The sequence below is a fragment of the Gavialis gangeticus genome, unplaced genomic scaffold, assembly GCF_001723915.1.
Source record: "Gavialis gangeticus isolate Ggan-Ray unplaced genomic scaffold, GavGan_comp1, whole genome shotgun sequence".
Lineage (NCBI taxonomy): Eukaryota > Metazoa > Chordata > Crocodylia > Gavialidae > Gavialis > Gavialis gangeticus.
The window spans coordinates 91,201,536-91,223,937 of record NW_017729022.1 but is presented as its reverse complement, the minus strand read 5'-3'; the positions used below and the strand labels follow the sequence as shown (position 1 = coordinate 91,223,937).

The following is a 22,402-nucleotide window of genomic DNA, read 5'->3' as shown; positions in this document are numbered from 1 at the left end:
GATTTTTGGTTTATTGCCTCAGCATTGCTACCTCCCCCTTTTTATCTATGGCTGCATATTGTAAAAGGTTTGGGGGATTACATTGAACATGGCTCTCATAGCCTCTAAATTTGTCTCTGAGGTAGCAGCATATAATATAGCAAACTGCTGTCTCTCTATTTCAAAGTTTGTTTTGCTGCTCTCACTATTGCTTAAGCTTTCTGCCTTCTTTTAAAATCCTTCAGTCCTTTTTAAAGGCAAAACAGAGTTCAGACTCTTCTGTCATCCTGAAGTGATATGTCTTATCTTTATTTGGCTTTCAGGTCTTTCTAGTTGAGTTACTAACTTTTAAGGAAACCTTGCACTTTAGAGACTTGAGGTCTCCCTGCTACAGGTAAATTCACTTCAGGCAAATATATTTTGGGAAGGGGAGTTGGCTCTGAGCTTTACTTTAATTAAAAGAATGATGGGCTTTGTAATCATCACACTTGGTCACTGTTAGATGTATGTTTTGAGAAACTATGGGTATAGCGATTCAACTTGACTCAGGGGCTACCGTTTTTGAAACTCTGCTCATTAGAAATTGGTTTACTAGCAGTTGTAGCCATTATGGTTTTTATGACTGCTTCTGTAGATATGCAACACGATTCTGTGAATCTTGGTGGCCATTATATTAAGTGAATGGGTTATTGCAACTATTTAATTGCCAGGGCAAACTGAAAGATGGTAATGACCATCATACAGGTGACTAAGTCAGCCTTGCATTTAATACACCTACTAACTGGAGCTCGTGACTCAGCGTCTCTCCTCACTCCATTCCTTATACACACACACATGCAGGCTTTTACAGAGACTAGCACAAAATCTGAGAAGTTTTGATGCAGAATCTCAAGCTAGGTTATATAACAAAGAGCACTTTCAGAAGATGTGTCCTTTCAGCAAAATTAAAAGTGAATTGAACAAAACTTAGAGGGGAGGGGTGAGTTGTCTTAGCAAACCTGTCTTCTTGGATTGGTGGCAGCCTTTACTTTTTCAGCAATGCCTCCCAGAATTTTGATAAGTTTGCTCTCCTTAGAAAACTCATCATTCAGGGTTTTGCCAGCACAGAATTGGAGAGCAGCCAACAGCTTCTGATACCAGCCTTTGAAATGAGCTTCATTCTGTGCATCCTTTAACAGCCTAAAGGGAGGAAAGAAAAAAAATCTGTGTACCTAAAACTGATATTTTTATACCACCTCTAACAGGAACAATAAATACATTCCAGACTAATCTGTATTTGGTGGCTCTGGGCAGTTTAACAGCAGAGAATGAAAAAAAATGTTGTTTATTTGCAGAACTACTCAAGCATCATCTGATAACTAATGAGATTCCAAGTGTGTAGAATCAATAGGAATCTGCCATTTCTTATTGCCATCCATAGTACAGTTCCTAAGTTTCTCCTTATTTTTGCAAGGGAGGAATATATTTTCTACTTTGTCCAGTACACATAAACATATATTCACTTTTATCCCTGACTTCTACAGAAAATTTACATATGCATAAACACACCATACATCCAGTGGTGGCATCTGAAATCTACCTTGGTCTTTCCATCTCCAGATGCCTCCTTTTCCATAAGCAGCCATGGACTGCTTCTAGCTACTTTGCACAACCCTTCCTCCCAGACATATCCCAAACTTGGATTCCATCCCTCCCTCTACAATATTCCTGGTTGATCCTAGACTAGCTTCCCCTTCGTGACATGGTCACTTAAGGTCATCTACATTAAATTTACCCATTTACCTAAGGGTTAAAGGCAAAAACATGCTTACAAATACACTGACATATTGTACTTGCTATCAAACAAAAGATTTTAACTGCGTAAGTATAAGAATGTAGAAGGTTGGAGAATCTCTGGGCACCTTCATTCTTTGCACTGGTTATGTTACAGAAAAGCTACTACAGGCAAAACAGTTCTGTCTTTTGTGTTACAATCTATGCTCAAACTTAACTGAAGAATAAAGTTAGAGCAGATGGACTCTGCATATTTTTTCATTGAACTGTTTTCTTTTTTGGTCTCTTTGTTGTCTCTCTTTTTGAAGAAACTTGCCTCACTGGTGCACCTTTTGCCAAGTAACCAAACCACCACTTCAATGAAGAATATCGTCACCTGCTGGTTTCTGACACACCTTTCCAATAGCATAAACAATCTGGACTTTTGCTGCAATCTCTGAAAGTCTATACAGTATTTCTGGCAAGTGCCTAGGCACAAAAGAGAGAAGATCTGAGAAGTCTTCATCCTCACTTCTCACAGGAATCTAAAATGACACTTAGCATAGCCTAGTAAAAGCATACAATTGCATTTTTGTCTGGGAGAAAATTTGAATGTCAGTACACTGTCATGTGGAATGTGCTCAAAGATGCACATGATTTTTGTGGCAAAGCTTCAGTAGAAAGGACGAGGACAGAAAACTTTTCATGCAGAAAGGGCCGGTGTTATGAGGGTTGCCATGTTTCAAACAGAATGCTTAATGCCTAGTTTCTGCCACACAGTACTTCCAGCAAAACTTGGAGTGCATCAGTAATCAGAATTCCATGATGGCAGAACACCTCCCTTTTCTGCCTGCAAAGTCATATCACCTCTCCAGAGCAAAATAATTCTTGTTGTCATCCAGGAGTCGGCAGAGGGCCGGTGTAGACATTTCTGCACCTTCTGCTAGCTTTAGCAACCTGTTCATCAGCTGGTGCCTTTCCAGGGCGAACTTCATGCTTTGCTGGCATGGACTGATCATGGTGCAAGGACATGTACATGACCTAGAGGCTTAGCAGTGGCAAGTGTCATCTATTGCCAGAACAAGATAAGTAGAGACAAAGCCATGAACTCCAGAATGTGTCTTCACATGGATACATTAAGAATTAGGGACAAGGAAAATCATTGTCTCTTTTGACCTGTGGGTTTACTGTAGCCCAATGTAGGCAGAATTAAGTTTGATGGCAGCTTTGTTGTAAAAAAAAAAAAAAAAAGCTTTTTGCACACAGTGCTGCTGGGATTAAGCAAGGTAGTTTTTATTGCAGTTAGAAACCCCCTTTTAATTTCTAGCCTAAAAGTATTGGTGGACAATTTATACACATTATCCTTGCACCAACATTATGCTTCAGCTTAAACAGCAATTCTGCCTCTCCTGTGTTTAATCCCCTAACGCATCCGTTGAGAGGAGATATGATTACTTTGCTTTATTTATTTATTTTCTTGCTAGGCTTAATAAACTTTTAATTTCCTTCATGAGACATGCTCTTCTGGTCATCCCATTCTCCCAAGTTCTTATTGATCCCTAAATATATGACCAGTTTACTTGTTTATTAGTTTCCATTCCAGATCCATTAATTCAGTCCTCAAAGTTAAAGCCCCCACCCCTCCCCCCAAAAATGAGGAACACACAGTTAGCAGCCTGGGGTGAAAATTTTGATTCAAGTTCCTGGGACCACACATGAAGGGATTCTGTGTCAGGAGCAGAGATCAAATCCAATTTTCTAGCACCACATTCCAGTATGTTAAACCTGGGGTGATCTTCCCTCTTCCTGCCATCCCCTGTCTCATTCATTTTGCAATTAGGGCTGTGCAAAATGGCACCATTTTGTTTCGATGTCCATTTTGCCACTTTGCCGGGACAGTGTTTTGTTTTGAGTTTCATTTCGATTTGAGTTTCATTTTGGTTTGAAGTGTTTCATTTTGATGAAACTGTTTCACTGTTTTGACACTGTTTCAACGTTTCTCCCATAGGCTATAATGGGGAATCATGAAACTGCCTATAACTTTGTCATCTCTTGCTTGCTTGAAATGAAATAGCAGGGAGGGTAGCCTGTGCTGAGGCCACAAAACCTGTCAAGTTTCAAGGAGATAGGTGCAGGGGTTTCTGGGAAACTGCACCTCAAGCCACTGACAAGCGAACTCATGACACGTGGGACTGTATGTCTGTTAAGGCATGCCTTCACTATTGCTGGGGCCTCTACATAACATGGTAGTGTGCCTCAATGAGGGCTCCTCCTCTCTTACAGCCTCAGTGTGGTCCACCACTTTAAATAACAACAGGTAAATAAGCAGCATGGTAGCACTAGCATCTCAGGAAGCCAAACTGTGACAGCCTTTCTTTCTGTTACTGCAGCATCTTCTTCTCCAGCAGCTGCCAGAGCACTCTCCCTGCCAGCTTCAGCCCTGGGGCTTAGATGTGTCCAGGGCCATGCATCCTTCCACTCAGCTGACCAGGGACAGGTGCTAGGGGTGCTGGTCTAAGGACATGGCATTGGCAGATAAGGTTCTTTGGGTCAGTCTGATATATTTTAGTAGACCAACTGAATAGTTACAGAAATATATCTTAGCATGTTTTTGGGTTAAAAAACCCTTCATCAGGCTGAAGAAGCACCTGTGGTTGGTGTGTATGCTCTTCCTGGATGGAAGGAATAGTAAAGACACCAGAGGCTGGCATGCAATGCGGGCAAGAAAGCCAGTCAGTGAAAATGGAAATGGAGGCATCAGGGGGTGAGGGACAGGCTGGGATGGCGGGGTGGAAGGGAGATGTGCCAGGTAAAAGTGGAGAGGTACCTGGGGAGTCAGATTTCTGGCAGGTTGTAGTGTGTCAGAATTCCAATGTGTATATTTAGTCCATGACTTTCTGTACCTTAGAGGTTGATGAAGTGCAGTTCATAGGTTTGTCTGTGAAAGGTGGTTTATAAATTCAAACAAGCACTGAACCACGCTAACCTCATCACCAGAAGCCAAATTCCTACAGCCCAAGATGCATTGAATGGATCCAGACTACGCCATGACAAGACATGTAAAACCTGCCAACAATGTGTCCAGTATGGAGATGTCTTCACAATACAATACATATCTCGATGAGGGCATCAAGTGCCCTGATGGAAAAATGTAGGAGACACCAAGCAACAATTGCGCACCAGAATGAACACACACTGAAAATCTATCAAAGACAAAAACACCCAACTATGTGTCTCCAATCTCTTAGGCTCCATCCTTAAAGGGAATTTACAAACCACTTTTCACAGATGAGCCTATGAACTGCACTTTGTATTTAAAAAGGAATCAATTAATATAATAACAAAATTAAAGGGTATAGAAAGCAAAAGGTATTGATGAATCCCATTTGCTAGGCTAGCAAGTAGGAAATGAATGGTAGCCTTTGCTGTCTGATGCTGCTGAGCTGCCGGAAGACAGCTCAGTAGCTGACCCCAAGGCAGAAAGCAACTCAGTTCAAACAATGTTGCCTTTTACGCTGTTTTTCTACCCCTCCGCCAGAGTACTACAATTGAAAGGGACCTCAGGGAAGGATCACAGTCACTGGCCAGCTACACAGTCGATATCAGAGCAGTCCTCCACCCCTTTCCCCACCCTCTCCTTACTTTCTGTTTCTGTGCAAGGAAGCCCAGATTTAGCTTCGAAACTAAAAATGTTTCAGAACTTTCAAAACGTTTTGACTGCCCTTATTTTGTTTCAAGGCTTTTTCGAAGCCCTTTGTTTCATTTCAATTTCACTGTTTCAAGCTGGAAACAAGTCAAAATGAAACAGCCAGTGACATTTTGCACATCCCTAATCACAATCATCTATGTTTGCAACATCTAAGGCAGTTCCCATGGAATAGTCTGAGAGCGACTAAACCAGTGTAATCTACACGTTCAGTGGGTGTGTCAGAAAACTGTAAATTATACTGGTTCAAATCTTTTATTTTAATTTATTCTTGGTTTCTTGGAGCACAATTCAGAAACCAAGTATAAATGTGTTAAAGTTTAATTCAGCTGACTCACATTCTTGCAGTACGTATTTAAAGAAACCATGGAGGCTACCTATTCCTGAGTGAGATATATTGGAGTTTGAGCAAGCTTTGTTCCTCTCAAATGCACACAAAGTCCCCTGATACCTTTTTCTTTAATAAAACAAGAAGGTTTTCAAATATCTTCTTTAGCAAGCAGACTAGCAAAACCAACTTTTTCTCTATTTTAAACAAAAACATTTCTTGTCAAAGTCATAACAATTGAGTTGATACATTTTTAGCTCATCCTTGCAGGCAAGTAGTTACAAAAAGGGAGCTTTAATAAATCTTAGCATCAACACAGAATGATGGATATTTCCTTTTAATCTAAAAAAGACCAGATTCAAGATATTCATACATTAAGTATAAACATAAGGATAGGAGAAGGAAGAGAGGGTCTCAACCTTGCTTCTTCTATTCTCTAGCTTAAGGAAGTTGGAGTGGTCATCAGGAACATGTCTTCCACTTTTTCAAAAGCTTCAGGACAGCAGTGAAGAAAAGCTCTGCCCCACCCCCCACCCCAGTTTAGACCACATGGCAGTTGTTCATACTGGGTGCATCTACACGAGCTGCCCACTGAGTAGTTGTTACTGCACAGTCGTTACTGCACAATCATTTAGTACTTGCATACTCAAGTATTAAACAACTGCTCACTAACCAGCATTACTGCACAGTAGCATCCCAGCACAGTTGCCTAGTGACACTTACTGTGCAGTAGCTTGTTACTATTGTGCGATAGCGTCACGGCACGGTTCGTGCCCGGTGACGCTACTGTGCAATAGTAATAAGCTACTGCACAGTAAGTGTGTCATGTAGACACGCCCACTGAGTCGTTCCCCAACCTTCCACCAGTGAGGATCTGTCCAACTGCATTCTCTGATAAAATACACCCTTGCAGCTACAGCTCAGATAGCGTAACTTTTTACCACCCATCCATCCTGAATGCGCTTTGCAAATTAAGGTCTGTTCTGTGGCTTTTAAAAATGACTGGAATTAATTAGATTTGACTCACATCTCCACATTATAACAACAAAACAGAAAAGTGGTCCCGTGGAGGATATCAAAGGTCAGCTTCTGACCTTAATGTGATGACTCATTCAGGATTTTGCTGTAGTGTTTCCTCTGCAATTGAACAAGTAAGCAGTTGCAATTCTGTCTTCATTATTGCCTGGCCCACACAGCCTCATCCACCCATGGCAGTCTGAGAAGCAGGGAGAGCTAGGAGCATCTGTGCCACATGAGATCACAGGCTAAAGAAATCATCAAGAAAAGAAGGACTTTCCAGACAAAACTGTACATATCAGTGGATACTGAACTGATAGGAATGCATTGTTCAGGAAGGACAAGCAGGGGAGAAGTGTAAGAGGAGTTGTGCTTTATGTAAGAGGGCCATATGATTGCTCAGAGCTCCAGTATAAAATGAGAGATAGGCCTGTTGAAAAGCTCTGGGTTAGAGTCAGAGGGGAGAGCAACAAGGGTGATGTCATGGTGGAAGTCTGCTATAGACCACCAGAGCAGGACAGTGAGGTGGATGAAGCTTTCTTCAAATGGCTAGTGGAATTTTCCCGATTACAGTGCTTGGTTCTCACTGACATCTGCCGGGAGGGCAATACAGCAGTGTACAGGCAATCCAGGAAGTTTTTGGAGAGTGTTGGGGACAACTTCCTGGTGCTAATGTTGGAGAGACCAACTAGGACCCATGTTCTTCGTGATCTGCTGCTCACAAATAAGAACAAATTGGTGGGGAACATAGAAGTGGATTGCAACTTGGGCAGCAGCAACCACAAGATGATTTTGTTTAGGATCCTGAGGAAAGAAAGGAAGGACAGCACCAGAGTAAGGACACTGAACTTCAGAAAAACAGACTTTGATTCATGCAGGAGAGATGGTTGTATTTTAAAGAAATCTTACTGAGGGTGCAGGAATGAACCATTCCAATGCTCAGGAAGACTAGCAAGTATGGCAGAAGACCAGCTTGGCTTACCAGGGAACTCTTCAGTGAGCTAAAACACAAAACGGAAGTGGAAACTTGGACAGATTACTACGGAGGAGTATAAAGGTATTGCTTGGGCATGCCGGGATGAAATCAGGAAAGACAAAGCACAATTGGACTTGCAGCTAGCAAGGACTGTGAAGGGCAACAAAAAGAGTTTCTACAAGTATGTCAGCAAGAAGAGGGAGACCAGGGAGAATGTGGGTCCCCTACCGAATGGGAGTGGCATTCTTGTGACAGATGATGTGGAAAAGGCTGAAGTGCTCAATGTCTTTTTTACCTCAGTCTTCATAGGCAAGGTCAGCTCCCAGACTGCTGCACCTGATAGCACAGTTTGACTCAGAGTTGAGTAGCTGACAGTGGTGAAATAACAGGCTACGGACTATTTAGCAAAGCTGGACATTTGCAAGTCCATGGGTTGGATGCAATACACCCAAAGGTGCTAAGGAAATTGGCAGATGTGATTGCAGAGCTGCTTGCCATTATCTTTGAAAACTCATGGCGGTTGAGAAAGGTCCCAGACAATTGGAAAATGGCAAATATAGTGCCCATCTTTATGAAAGGAAAGGAGGAGGATCTGGGGAACTACAGCCCTGTCAGCCTCACCTTAGTCCTTGGAAAAATCATGGAGCAGGTCCTCAAGAAATCCATTTCTAAGCACTTGGAGGAGAAGAAGGTGATTAGGAACAGTCAGAATGGATTCACCAAAGGCAAGTTGTGGTTGACCGACCTGATTGCCTTTTATGATGAGATGATGGGCTCTATGGATGCAGGAATTTAGCACTGAAGTTCAGCCATATGATGAGGAATGCCAGGGGAGAAGCAAAGATTCCCAAACAGCCTGCTGAAGGTTACAGCCCTTAGCTGATGTTAGGAACGAGAGACAGTTTTCCTGAAGTTCTTAAATTGGGTTTAGCTATTACAGTGATTCTTAACCAGCGTCATGAGATCCTTTTAAAGGTGCCCCAGGGCATCACATAATATTTGTACTGATAGGTGTGCAAACACCTGCACATGATTCACAAGAGAAACCCACAGATTTCAAAGAAGAATGCATAGTCTCAAAACATTCTGACCTGTAGTGCTCTTTCAGAGTCCCTTGCAACAGAAGAATTGCTCTATTATTTGTCCATGGTTTGAAAAGTTCTGGCATTTTCTGGGGGCTGCAATAAGTCTAACAAGGGGTGCCTTGAATCTAAGATGGTTGAGGACCACTGAGTTGGTATAACAATTACCAGTAGTCACAGGTCACGATATTAACAAATCAGCAGTTTATAAACTGTCTCTGATGTAGTTATACAAATACTGTCAAAAGTGGCAAGTGATTTTGGACACTTGGTTGATGAAATACCATAAAAGGACCTGTTTTGGGGGCACTTTTGGACACTCAAATCCTGTAAGTCAAACCACTATATGGTGCTCTCAGATAAACACTTGAAAATAAGCACTTATGGTCAGAAGTCACTCTTGCAAATTTTGACCAGAGTCTCGTTAAATGTTATTGTACCGTTGTTTTTCTAGCCTTCTGCTTCAGAAAGCTAGAAAAACAGGAGAAGAATATTGATGTATGGCTAACAGGGAAAGAATATTGATGCATGGCTAATAGCAATTTGAAAGAAAACATGCATGTGGTAATTTCAAAACATATATATATTTCCTAGTTTTCATACATTATATAGATATATAAAATAAAACTAAGAAATACATATATACTTATACATATACATACATATACATTATATATATAACATATATGTATTTCTTCATTTTCTTTTCAAAGTATATTTACCAAAAGGTTTGCAAACCAGGTTTGCTTTTATGGACCAGGAGCTTTTGTGTGTGTGCCTGGAAGGTGAAATTACCATATATCGGTTTTCCAGAAAATGTGTTGCTCTCTGGACCTGGCAGCAGGCCACTCCATGAGAAGCCCAATTAACAACTGAATGGGGCTTGTTCTGTGTGCCTTGATGTATTCCATGGATAAGTCAGTAAGGGATGTGCATTTGAAAACAATTTAAAAACACGGCTATAATAATTAGCCATGCATCAATGTTTTTTCCCTGTCTCTAGGTCTATATATAAAGAGAGAGCCAGGAAGATAGATCTTATGGATGGGCAGAGTACTGGGCCATTAGGAGACAAATGAAACAAAATTGGTTTAGACACAGAAAACATGGAGAAGTGGGACTGGAGGGTCTCCAGAGGTCATCTAATGCAAACACCTGCCTGAGGCAGGATAATCCCTATCTAAACCAGCTGATACAAATCCATAATCTAACCTCTTAGTAAAACTACTGTCAACACTGACACAACACAATCCATAACACCCTAACTGGCCACAGGTAAAGCACAGCAGCCAATGTGCCATTGTAAAAGATCTGTAAAAGGTTAATATATGCTCAAGAGATCTCAAGTAGAGGGCCACACCCTCACACTACAGAAGAAAGCAAAAACTCCTACAGTCCATACCAATCTGACCACGGGTTAAAATACTTCCTGCCCGCAAATACGGTGATTGATCTGATTCTGCGCAGCGAAGCAAGATCCTCTAGCCAGGAACCTCCAGCTTTAAGCTCCAATAGGAGTACTGGCACACCCCTGTCAAAATCCTCAGCCTTGTCTGTATCCAACACCCAATGCCTCTGAGGAAGGCTTAGGAAAAAAAGAAAAGAAAAACACAATTGAAACATAGCACAAAAGGTGTGGGAGGAGGGAGGGATTCCCTCTCAGCCTCACACTGCAACCAGCAAAGCCCAAATGCATCGGAAACACCCATAGTAGGACATGGCCATAGCTACGCCTAGATCATCCCCAACCAGTAGCTGTTCAATTTCTTGAACTTCTTCTTGAAAGTAAGCTGCCTACACCTAGGCTGGGACTGGGCACATGCAGCAGTTTGTTGCTCCCAGGAACAGTGTGTACAGGCATTAGCCACTTCTAGGAGCTGTGCAGGAAAGCCAGTATAAATTACTTGAGGTGGGGGTGAGGCAGGTGGGATTGGGGGGACTGGAAGGTCTGTGGGATGTGGGTTGCCTATTTTGTGGAGGAGCTGCTCAGGGAGCTAAAAATAGGCCAGTCAAGGTTGGGAGGGGGATGGGAATAGCACAGCCCAGGTGCTGGGGTGCCCAACCCGGCTTTCCCAGAGCCCCAGGGCTGAACTGGGAATATGTATAGGCATTCCAGAGATCAGGTTAACCCTTTTTTAGATAAGGTTGAATTTAGTGCACCTACTCAGGCAAATTTAGATCAGGCATTTTTTTGGTGTGATCTAAGCCCTCAGTATGATCAGCCATGAAATCTGTATTTCTACTTGATTTTCTAATCTCTCTATTTTTTAAAAATCTTAACCTAGCGCAGATACCTATATGTCAATGTCTCTAATAATGAGATGTTGTTGCAGAATTGATATTAGCTTGAGATACCAGCAGTTTATTTGGCAGGCAGGGGAATGGCTGCCCTCTTTCTGATCCTGCCTGAAGAGTTCTTAGGACCTGATGACTGAATCTACATCTGGGCCTGTCACTGTCACACTAGCAAGTCAATACTAAAAAATAAAAACACCATCACTGGATTAGTAATTGTTCCAAACCAAATTCTTCATCTAAACAATGCTGCATTTGGATGCATTCAGAAGCTGAACCAGGAATCAAATGTTGATAATCTCCCTGCTTTAATAAAGCACCAAAGCAAAAATCCACAGGTAAGTATGCCTAAACCTTGAGATGTCATCAGTTGCAACATAGCTTTTTAACTCAGACTTATTTGTAAATGTAGGGCAGTCAACTTTAAAAGCTGAAGAACTCACTCTTCATCAAACAGAACCAGAGAGAGACAGAAAAGTACAAAATGAATTAAAAATACCTAAATGTATGCAGCAAATTTATTACATTTACTAGCTGAACGAAGCATATAACTAAGGCAATATTACTTTGTGTTCAATGAGACTAGTGCTAATTTTGAGAAGCTGAGTTCCATCTGCGACATATCTTCTGACATGTTACTAAGTACATACCTGTTTCTGGCTCCATGTCTGTTTCTAATGACTATTTTTCCTCTCCATACTGCCATAGTACTGACAGAATGTCATACACATGCTTCATACAGACCAGCCTCAGCAAGCTTGAGAGCTACAGGTCACGAATCTTTGTAATAAGTCACTGTAAATTTGTGACGCAGGAATTGAAAATGAGGCAGTCCTTCCATGTATATCAGAAATTGCTGTCCTTTCTCTGTGTATAATTGTACTGGGGACATGCAATGTAAAGGATTAGAGGGAATAAGTTTGCCACTGGAATAGGGAGGCCCAATTCCATTGATTTTGAAGTAGTGAGGCCTGCATGTGTCAGCAGTGAATTTTATCTGGAAACTGGTTAGTTAAAAGGCTACCCGAAAGACGTGTAATTAAACTGTAAATTCAAGTGTGGTGTAAGTGGCAATAACTCAACTGAAGTCAATGGAGTTCCACTGCCTTAAGCAGTGTCTGCATTTGGGCCACAGACATCACCCATAACGTATCAGGAGAAGGAACGCTTTAACAAATATTTTCCTCCTCCTATTTATGTGGGTAGTTCATGTCTGCTCAAATGGCTTTGGATAGCTTCTGTAACTTTCCTTTAGCTTCATGGCTAGAACAAAAAATTCTTCATGACACTAAAACAAAATGTGTGACAGGGCTGATCCTGTACCATTCTGTTTGCATGGGGCAGTCAGGTTCTGCAGGGAAACTGCACAGAATGTAACCTGACTTACCTAGATGCACTCGGTTAACTTTTCTTTGAAAAGCGTCATTTTATATATATAGAATTAGCTTTAGGGAAGAAGTAAAATTAACTTTCTACAAGGTCATTATGGACTGGATGGCTCATCGAAGGAGCAGCACTAGATTTCAGTCATACAGCCAGAACAGGTTCTGCGAGTTATTAATAGTCACAGGGCCTTCGAATTGTTCTTGTCACGACTTGTTCTTTGCTGTGTGTGAACGTGTTAGTGAGAAAGCAGAGGCTCAGATGTAATCAAAAGAATTATTTTGCAGGGCAGAAATTCTCCCGATGGGGTGCCATAGTTTCTACTTTCCCTTGACTCTGTCATGAGTCTAGATTTAAGAGTATTTACTGTCTCTCAGTTACAATCTTAGAGGTAGATTTTTTATGATTACATGTGTACAGAATTGACACACAATTCACAGTATCACAAGAAGGATCTTGCAAGCAAGTTAGAACTAGATGAAAGTCTGAATACTATCCAAGCCCATGATGAGATGGTGATGGCTATATGAACACATACTTTCACAATATCTACCTGGAAAAATCTATCGTCTGAATAATATTTTCCAAGTGTACGTGACAGGGTAGGGCTAGGCAGCGCAGGAAAGCTGAGCATCCATGAGGCACTCCCTCTCCTCCCACTGTCATGCTGAGACCACCACTAGCTGTTTCCCTGTTTTTCCTTGTTTTTCCCTGACATTAAGTCACAATCCCTAGTATATAAAGAGAAAGCTGGATATGTGCAACTGGATCAGGGTTTAGGGTCCTCATGCTAAAACATAAATAAATTTCAGAAGCAAGAACAGACCCTGAATCATGGCTAACAGTGCTCCATATCGTCAGCTAATTTATTATGCTTTCTATAATGAACGGATTCTTCTTTCCAGGTCTTTGTCCCTCTGCTGCTCATGTGCAGAACAGCATTAACAGTATATCTGCATTAACACTACAGAAGCCACACAACCTACGAGAGACACAGAAGATGAGACAGGGAAACCACAGGAAACTATATATGAGTGTTAGTGGAGGATTCCAACTGCCAAAAGGACAGATTTTAGGAGCCATACACCACATAAATATAATTACACAGGAGAATGCATAAAGGTTCCTTACAATGTAAAAGTAAGCAGCAAAGCTCATTTACTTGCAGGGAGCAGCAAAGAGAGTGAATCAAGGCTGTTCAATAAGGGAGTCTCTAGAGTACCAATAACACTTTTTCATCCCTTCGTGATTCTGACTCTTGTAAGAGAGAAATCTCTGCAGAGTGCAGCTCTCCTTATGCATAAAGCTACCACGCAGCCGTTTTCCAACAAGATGATATCTGTCCTCTCCTCTCTTCTAATTAAACAGTGGAGATTATGAAAGACAGCCCTTGTCAGTTCAAATCTGTCAGGGGCAGATTATAAAAGCAGACATCTACACTGTGAAGAGCCCTGCTTCTGTTATCTTCATCCTCTTTCTCCCTATATCTATTTCTTCTTTCTCCCCCTCTAGTTTTTTTCCCCTTCTTCTTTCCTTGTCTTACTGTTTTTTTCTCTTCCCCTCACCCAGTGTATTTTTTAACATTGCATTTAATTTTCTTATTTTAATAATGCCCTGGCTTTGACCTTCCTCCCTTTTCCCCACCCTTCTGTCACTAAATATTTGCTCTGTTCAAGAGAAGAGAGAATCAGCAGCAAAGCCAAAGCATCACAGAAGGCTGGTCTTAAAAGACTGCAAGAGACAGATTTTTTTTATAAGCCCCTAGATAGTATCACAGTTAGCATCTGGTCTTACTTACTAAAAACAAAGGAAAAGAAAGGAGGATAGCTTGAACCTCACCATTCTCAATGTAGATTAATGCCTATGTAGAACTCAGCAGTTTTGCCTCACAGAAGTATCTGAAAGCTCATCTCATATGGGCACAAGCAATTTAAGTTTTGCTTTAAGTCTTGGGTTTTAAACTTAACTCTAAAGATGAAGTTTCTTAGCATTTTGTAAGACAATCATGACTTAGCCAAATTTCGCTTTGCTGTGGGACCAGGGTGGAGTAAAAACTTTTGACTAACCTGGTTTCAGTCTGAGAGTTCTTAATGAAATACCAAACCAAACACACATTTTGCACATCTCCATTCAGGCAAAAAAAAAAGTGTGCTTTAAAAAAAAAAATCTGCAGATTTTCAGGTCTAATAGTTCCATGGTAGGGAAATGAACTAGAATATGTGGGTTGAAATCCTGACTGCTGATGGATTCTGGCAAGGTCTTTTACTTCTCCATGCCTCAGTTTCCCCATCTGACAAAATAAAGAATATTGGCTGCCTCAAAGGAGTTTTGTGGCACTTGACAGATTTTTGTTTGTGTGGTATACTGATACTGCAGAAGTAAATACCATAGCAACTGGCATCCCCACCAGAACTGCACCCATACAGGCAAGTGCAGTATCGGTACTGTTTTACACTAGGGAGAAGTGCATTGAAGACTTAGTTCTTGTGACAAAGGACTCCAATCTGGCTCCAAGATGAACAATCAACTTTAGGGATGCTGTGAAAGCATTAAGGCAGAAGGTGTGGGAGTTAGAGTGCTTAGCTCAATGGCATTTACTGCATCAGAAGAACATATCTACTGTGAGCTCCCATTAGAGCAGCTGCCTGCCATTATTGATTGTAACCTATGTACTAGACATACTCTCTCTGGAGCACAGAAACCTTCTGGCTCTGCTCTCATGGGGTCAGAGGCATAAGAAGTCCTATTACTGTTGCTGCCTGAATAGGAGGATTAGTGGAGAAGGGCGCCTTGTGCTTCCTTAGCTACTATCAAATCTATGATGGGGCAGCTATCCCCTGCATTGGACTGTAAATGGAAAATGACCACAAGAATGGCCTAAGCACTGCTATAGTTTTTCCATGCCTCTCTAGGTACTACCCTCTGCTGAGTGATCACATATTTGTGAGCCTCATGCATTAATACAGATAGCATCATGTTTTATCTTTAACAGAAAAGATGTGGTAGGCATAGAAAGGGTTGCATTTATGAGGCTGCGTTGCAAAGCTGTTTGGAGTGAGTCACCTCCTGTGAATTGCTGCTTCACAAATTCCTGTCCATAAAGCAGAGGTCTAGCTGTACACTTTGCAGTGTGGGGAACTGAAAACCAAAGCAAGAAAAGAAATTAGAATTTTCTCTTGCACAAAAGTTATTTTTTTGCTTTTGTTTTGTTTTGTTTTCCATTTGCAGACTGTTTGCTAACTAACATGGCAGCAAATGAGTGATACACAGTACAGAGCACTGGCAAACTTAAGAATATTTCTCATGAGAGCTGCTTGAAATCATTTTGACAGACTGGCCTGTGAACAGAACCTTGAGCATGAAACATGTTGGTTATGTAGGTTGTTTAGTGGCTGCTGATAGTTTGTGTCTGAAGACAAAAAATTTAATTAATAGACAGAAGTTTCATTCTCTTGATCCATGCACATGCATCGCATTATGATTGGAGCCACACAGGAGTATGGGCAGTTAACATCCACTTTCTCATCTCCAGCCCAGATGAGACCAGTTCAAGCCCTAGTTTCTCTTGTAACTGCCTAAGAATGAGCCAATTTTATTCAAATATCTCTGGTGGCCAATGAGTTATCATCACATAATCATAACAAGCAAGGAAGTCATTAGCGACCTGTAACAGAAGGCCAGGCTTCTGCAAAAAGGATGCTACAGGTCAGACTAAAGCTACGAAGAGAAAGTTTTCACAACACTTGTTATGTCCAGTTCTAATCAGTACAAATGAAATCCAGGCCCAGGTACATTATATATTCACTCTGTGCTGTCTGTATAGAGGATTCTTTGTCTTGGCATAATGCTTACAAATCCAAGTTAGGGATCTGGGAGAAGTATTTCCATATTGCTAGTTCTGAGATAAAAAGTTGGTACTGAGCCTCTACCCTTTTCTAGAAAGCCATACTAACCATACTAATAACATACTAATAGCTCATGGCCTTATGCAATTAATGTATTTACACAAATCCAAGATAAGGATTTTTTTTTCATTTAACATGGGGAAAAAGCCTTTCGTCTTGGATTTGAGTACAAGTGGGGACAGTGGGTAAGCAGCAGCAGAGGTGGGGGGCAAGCAGGAAGGCAGGCAGCTTGGAGGGCTAAGTCAGGGGCAGACATTGGGGGTGCCCAGGCAGGAGGGTGAAATTGGTGATGGGGGGGGAGCAGGTGCCAGGGGGTGCAGGCATCATGGAAATGTCAGGGGGCACAGGTACAGGGAGGGTAGGCATTAGGGGCCTAGGGGCATTAGGGGCAGCAGCAAGTGGGAGGGAGGGGTAGGTGCCAGGGGGCAAAGGGCAGGAGTCAGGACACTTGAGTCCCCTGTCATTTGCCTGCTGCACTACTTGTCTCCCTTACCACTGATTTCACCATGGTACTCGGGGGTAGGGATAGATTTAAGATGACCCTCTAATAAGCAGATTCTACACATGGAAAACTATAACAAATTCAAAGTCTAAAATTTAAAGTCATCTTGGATTTGGGTATATATAGTACAATTCATAAAGCCTTGCATGGACCAGGCCTTATTCTATTAGGCTCTGTACAAACACAGAACAGAGGCAGTTCCTGACCTAAATCTCAGTATATGGGTTTGTTATTGCTCTTTGCTCAAGCTGAAAACTCAAGCCTCTGGCTCTGAAAGGCCTGCAGGGCCTGCAGCAAATAGTAGGCCTATCTCTACTATACTTAATCTCTACTATACTTGGCACTGGGCAAGATGGCAGCTGTCACATGAACACAGTTGAATCTTTTCAATATCAACTCCCTTAATGGATTTTTTTTCAATATATCAAAACTCTGCTCTAATTCAGTACTGTTTTACCCATTCAATAACAACTGATGTAAAATAATTTGCCATTTAAGATTAATTGAAAAACACTGATTCTTGTTCCAAAAAGCATTTTGTGTCATTTATGATGTATGGTCCTTAACAAGGTAGCTATTCAAATAATTTCATTATCAAGTTTTATGTTTGCAATCTACAGGCATGGCTTTTACATGCAATCATATGAAATAATAATATGGGCAGAATGGAACACTTAAATAATTTCTTTTTTAACAGCCTTAATTCTTATGACTTCATTTTCATCTTAAGGAATAATATTTATTTTAAACGCATATCATATGAAAAGATTGTAGTAAATTTCACTTCAAATAAACAAGATAGACTTCATTTTCATCACTCCAAGGAACAAAACTTCCAGTGTGCTTTCAGCTTGCTTTCATATTGTAGTTATTTCTAGGTTTCTCTTGACAACTAAAAAATTGATACTTGCTAAAATTACATTGCCTTTAATAAGTTCAGCCATTTGCCCTCATTCTGCTTCAGAAGACAAAAACCTTCCTTGGTTATAAATGTGTTACAATATTGGTTGCTTTCAAGAGACATGAAGTGTTTTTACATAGCTGAGGTCAGGTCTCAGGAACCAAGCAGTTTTCAAAATATTAAATACCAGGGAATACACCAGCATCACAAGGGTTAAAAATTCATCATACCACATGCATGTACACACACAATTAGGTCCCTATGTGTACTACTGCATCCCTGTGATGAAGCAATATAGGGGTGAATGGAGGGAAAGTGGGCCTCAGGGGAATTTTTACTACAATTTCACTGGATGGCAGAAACTGTGAACAATTGCTGAGGGAAGCTAAACATAAAACCCAACCATTTATGCAAAGAGAAGAAAGATTTTTTTCATCTACTTGGATATAAGCCCTGAAACACAAGTTAGAAGAAATGGAGCAAAGGAAGCATAAAACAGGATTTTATTGAGGGAGCTGTCGAGGGCCTGCCTTATTGTTTACAGCAAAATACTCCAAGTCACCTTCTTTCTCCTGGGATTTCAACTCTCCTAGCCACTCAGTGGAAGAGATGAGAGAGGAAAACTTGGTTTGTAAAGGAGAGAAGACAATTATACTGGAAGTTGATCCACTATATATATGCCAACAATTTTCACTTCAAATGCCCCTTTCATGCATACTTCAATAGGACAGTGTGATTGTAAAAATATTTATCACGGCTATTTCTAGTGCAGGGGATTTTACTTTGTTTAGTTTTATTAACAAGACCATTTATTTGCTTGCTCACTTTAGTACAATTTATCCTCATCCATATTAGGAAGTACTTTCTGTGTGACTGGTTGAGTGTTTACAAAACCACAAAAGTTACAGATAAAAAAACCTATATTCTGTGTATTGATTTTACCTTTCTCTTTGTTCAGGAGGGGTATACGGTTACATTTTAGAGATGTACATTTTAGAGATGTAAGTCAATCTAAGTGTAATATCTATATGCACCCCTAGAGATAAGGGGTGTATACAGATTTTACACTTAAATTGACTTAACTAGGGTTAGGTTGATCTAAGTGCCAATCTGTACAGACATTCAGAGAGGCTGGATCAGGCAAATGATGGCTGCCCTAATCAAATTCAGTTCACCTGAGGAGGTGCGCTAAGTCAGACATGGAATTGGTTAGATGGATCTAATGAACATCTATATATGTCCAGAGTACAGACCCAGGACTGGGAAAACCCAGCTGCTTGCCCCAGCCCTGTGGGCTGCACTTTTCCTCCTCCCCCACCATCTTCACCTGGCTATTTTTATCCCCCTCAACATCCCCCAAATGGATTACTACCCCACCCCATGGATTCACCAACTCCCCCAAACAGACTTACCAGCCCCCACCCAATCCTCTGCCTTAGAGCCACGAACCATTCCTCTGCCCCCCACCCCTGGCATATCTACTACTCCACCAAGCTTGGTGTCTAATTTAAAATCTCTGGGTCTATCTTGTGAATCATATGCAGGTGTTTGCACATCTAACAATGCACATATTGTGTGATGCCCTGGGGCACCCTTAAAAGGATCTCATGACACTGGTTGATAATTGTTGTGATAACTAAACATCATTTAGGACCTTCAGGAAAACAGTGTTTCTCTCATTCCTAACATCAGCCAAGAGTTGCAACCTTCAGCAGGCTGTCTGGGAATCTTTGCTTCTTTCCTGGCTTTCCTCACCATATGGTTGAACTTCAATGCTAAGTACAGACATGTTCCCGCATCCACAGAGCCCATCATCATAGAAGGCTATCAGGTTGTTTGTGTATGACTTACCCTTGGTGAATCCATGTTGACTATTCCTAATCACTTTCTTTTCCTCCAAGTGCTTAGAAATGGATTCCTGGAGGACCTGCTCCATGATTTTTCCAGGGACTGAGGTGAGGCTGACAGGGCTGTAGTTCCCCAGATCCTCCTTCTTCCCTTTCTTAAAAAATGGGCACTATATTTTCTTTTTTGTGATTTAGCTCACTGAAGCGTTTCCTGCTAAGCCATGTTGGTCTTCTGCCTTACTTGCTAGTCTTTCTGCACATTGGGATGGTTTGTTTCTGCACCCTCAGTAAGATTTCTTTAAAATACAACCAGTTCTCCTGGACTCCTTCCCTCCTCAGACTAGCTTCCAGGAGATCCTGGCTATAAGTTCCAGGCATGAGTCAAAGTCTGCATTTCTGAAGTTCAGGGTCCTTACTCTGCTGCTCTCTGTCTTTCCTTTTGTTAGGATCTTAAACAAAATCTTCTTGTGGTGCTGCTGCCCAAGTTGCAATCTACGTCTATGCTCCCCACCAATTTGTACTTATTTGTGAGCAGCAGGTCATGAAGAACATGGGTCCTAGTTGGTCTCTCCAACATTAGCACCAGGAAGTTGTTCCCAACACTCTCCAAAAACTTCCTGGATTGCCTGCACACTGCTGTATTGCCCTCCCAGCAGATGTCAGGGTGATTGAAGTCCCCCTTGCCATATCGCCTCCTTCTGCTTGCTCTTCCTCAAGGCCTCCCACTTCCACACTTACCTCAGGGCTTTGGTCTCCATCCACTGGTGAACCTAGTTTAAAGCCTTCCCCAGTAGGTTAGTGAGCCTGTCTGCAATGATGCTTTTCCTGCCCTTTGTCAGGTGGATCCCATCTCTTCCCAGCAAGCCTTCTTCTTGGAACAACATCCCATGGTTGAAGAAGCCAAAGCCCTGCTGGTAACACCACCTGCAGAGCCAGATATTCATTTGCAGGATGCACCCATTCCTGCTTGGCGCTTTTCCCTTGAATGGAAGGATCTATGAGAACATCACTTGAGCCCCAGATCCCTTCACCCTTGTACCCAGAGCCCTGTAGTCACTTTTGATATGCTCAGGGTCTCCCCCGGCAGTATCACTGGTAACCACATGGATGGGCAGCATAGGTACTAGTCAGTCAGTCGGATGAGTCTTTGTAATGCCTCTGTGACATTTTGGATCTGGACTCCAGGGAAGCAGCAGACTTCCTGAGACAACAGGTCAGGTTGACAGATGGCTTCCTCCAAACCTTCAGAAGGGAGTCTCCAGTCACCACCACCCATCACTTCTTCTTGGTGATGGTTGTCTCGATCCTTTTCACGTTGGTGAGGCCTCGCCTGTCCTCCTTCACCAATGGCACATGAACCTCCCTCTCTGTAGCTAGGGCTGCATATCTGTTCTCCAGACAAACTGCTGCAGGTAGAGGTGAAGATTTCTGCTTGCTGCCAAAGGCCTCAAGCTTCCAGCTTTCACCCTCCTGGGAGTCCATGTCCTCTCTCTTCTCTAGTGCTGCCTCTGGCAGTTCTTCCTGCACAGTCCCGGAGGTCTCCTTCAGCATTGAATCAATGAACTTCTCACAGTGGAGGATGCTTCAGAGTCTCACCATCTTCTCCTATAGTTCTCTTGCCTGTTCCCTGTGAAACACCACCACCTCCCCCCCAGCTCCCCGACCTAGCCATCACTGGAAGGAACCTGCAAACCGCCGTCCCTACAGCACCAAACCTGGATCTGGGTGGAAGACTCACAGGTGCAAGCAGAGGCAGTGGTAGTGGCAGTGGCAATGGCTCTGGCATTGTGAAGTCCTCCAGCCGTTTTCCTGGGTCTCTTAATCTGCTCTCTCTCTCTTACTGCCCTTCTTTCAAGTATACCTTCCCTAGTGAACTTACCTTGAAGCTGGCTGACTGTTTATTGCTTATTAGCTTCCAAAGGTTTCTTTTTTCCTGCTTCCTCTCACTAAGCTGAAAGGCTCTCCCCTCAAAAAGAGGGGCTTGGGGGGGGAGGGTGGGACTGACTTGTGAACTGACCTGTGAAGTATCTACAAACTGCTTATGCTGTTTGCAGCCCCTCTTTGCTGACTCCTTGGTCACTGTCAGTTAAGGATAGCTCCTTTTGGGCCTTGTACTAAACTTAGTAGACATAAATTAAAAGCAGTCTTTCCCAACTGATATATTTTTAAAAAATTCCTGTCTAGATAATTGTATTAATGCTTTAAAGAATTAAAGCAGCAAAACTAAATGCCAATGTTATATCAGTGAGGTACCAGCATTTGGAACTCAAGAACAGAAGTTGTGTTCAGACCACACCACACCACTTCTCATTAGGTAAAGTGTCATCAATTGTTGTGTTATTCTCATAAGCTTTAACTCCAGTCCACAAGTAATAAAATCCCTTTGCTTCCTGAGCCACCAACTGCACTACTGGACAGATACCAAGCTGCCTAACTTAGCTAAAGAGGTGGTATTCCCTCACCAATCAAATTTAAAACAAACATAAAAAAAGCAAACAAAAAACCCCCTGTACTTTTGAACCAGAAATGAGACAATATTGTAATGACAGCATTTATTCTCGACTCAAACTTAATGTTTTCATAAATCAGTTACTTTAATTCACCCAGAGAGTATGGGAGTCCTTTATAATAGTTTGACAAAAAACATTTTCCCAGAATTTCAATGTTTTGCACTCTGCATTCTATACCAGAATGAAAGATTTCATAGATTTCATAGACATTTGGGCTGG

The 22,402-nt window shown here is 41.8% G+C and overlaps 1 protein-coding gene across 1 annotated transcript in view; it reads right to left on the bottom strand.

Annotated features, from left to right (window-relative positions):
• Positions 1 to 22,402, bottom strand: part of PIK3C2G (phosphatidylinositol-4-phosphate 3-kinase catalytic subunit type 2 gamma) — a 448,194-nt gene that overhangs the window by 183,078 nt on the left and 242,714 nt on the right. The window contains exon 19 of the mRNA XM_019515837.1: positions 978 to 1,158. Coding sequence (XP_019371382.1) covers positions 978 to 1,158 — 181 coding nt within the window. The remainder of the gene's footprint in view (positions 1 to 977; positions 1,159 to 22,402) is intronic.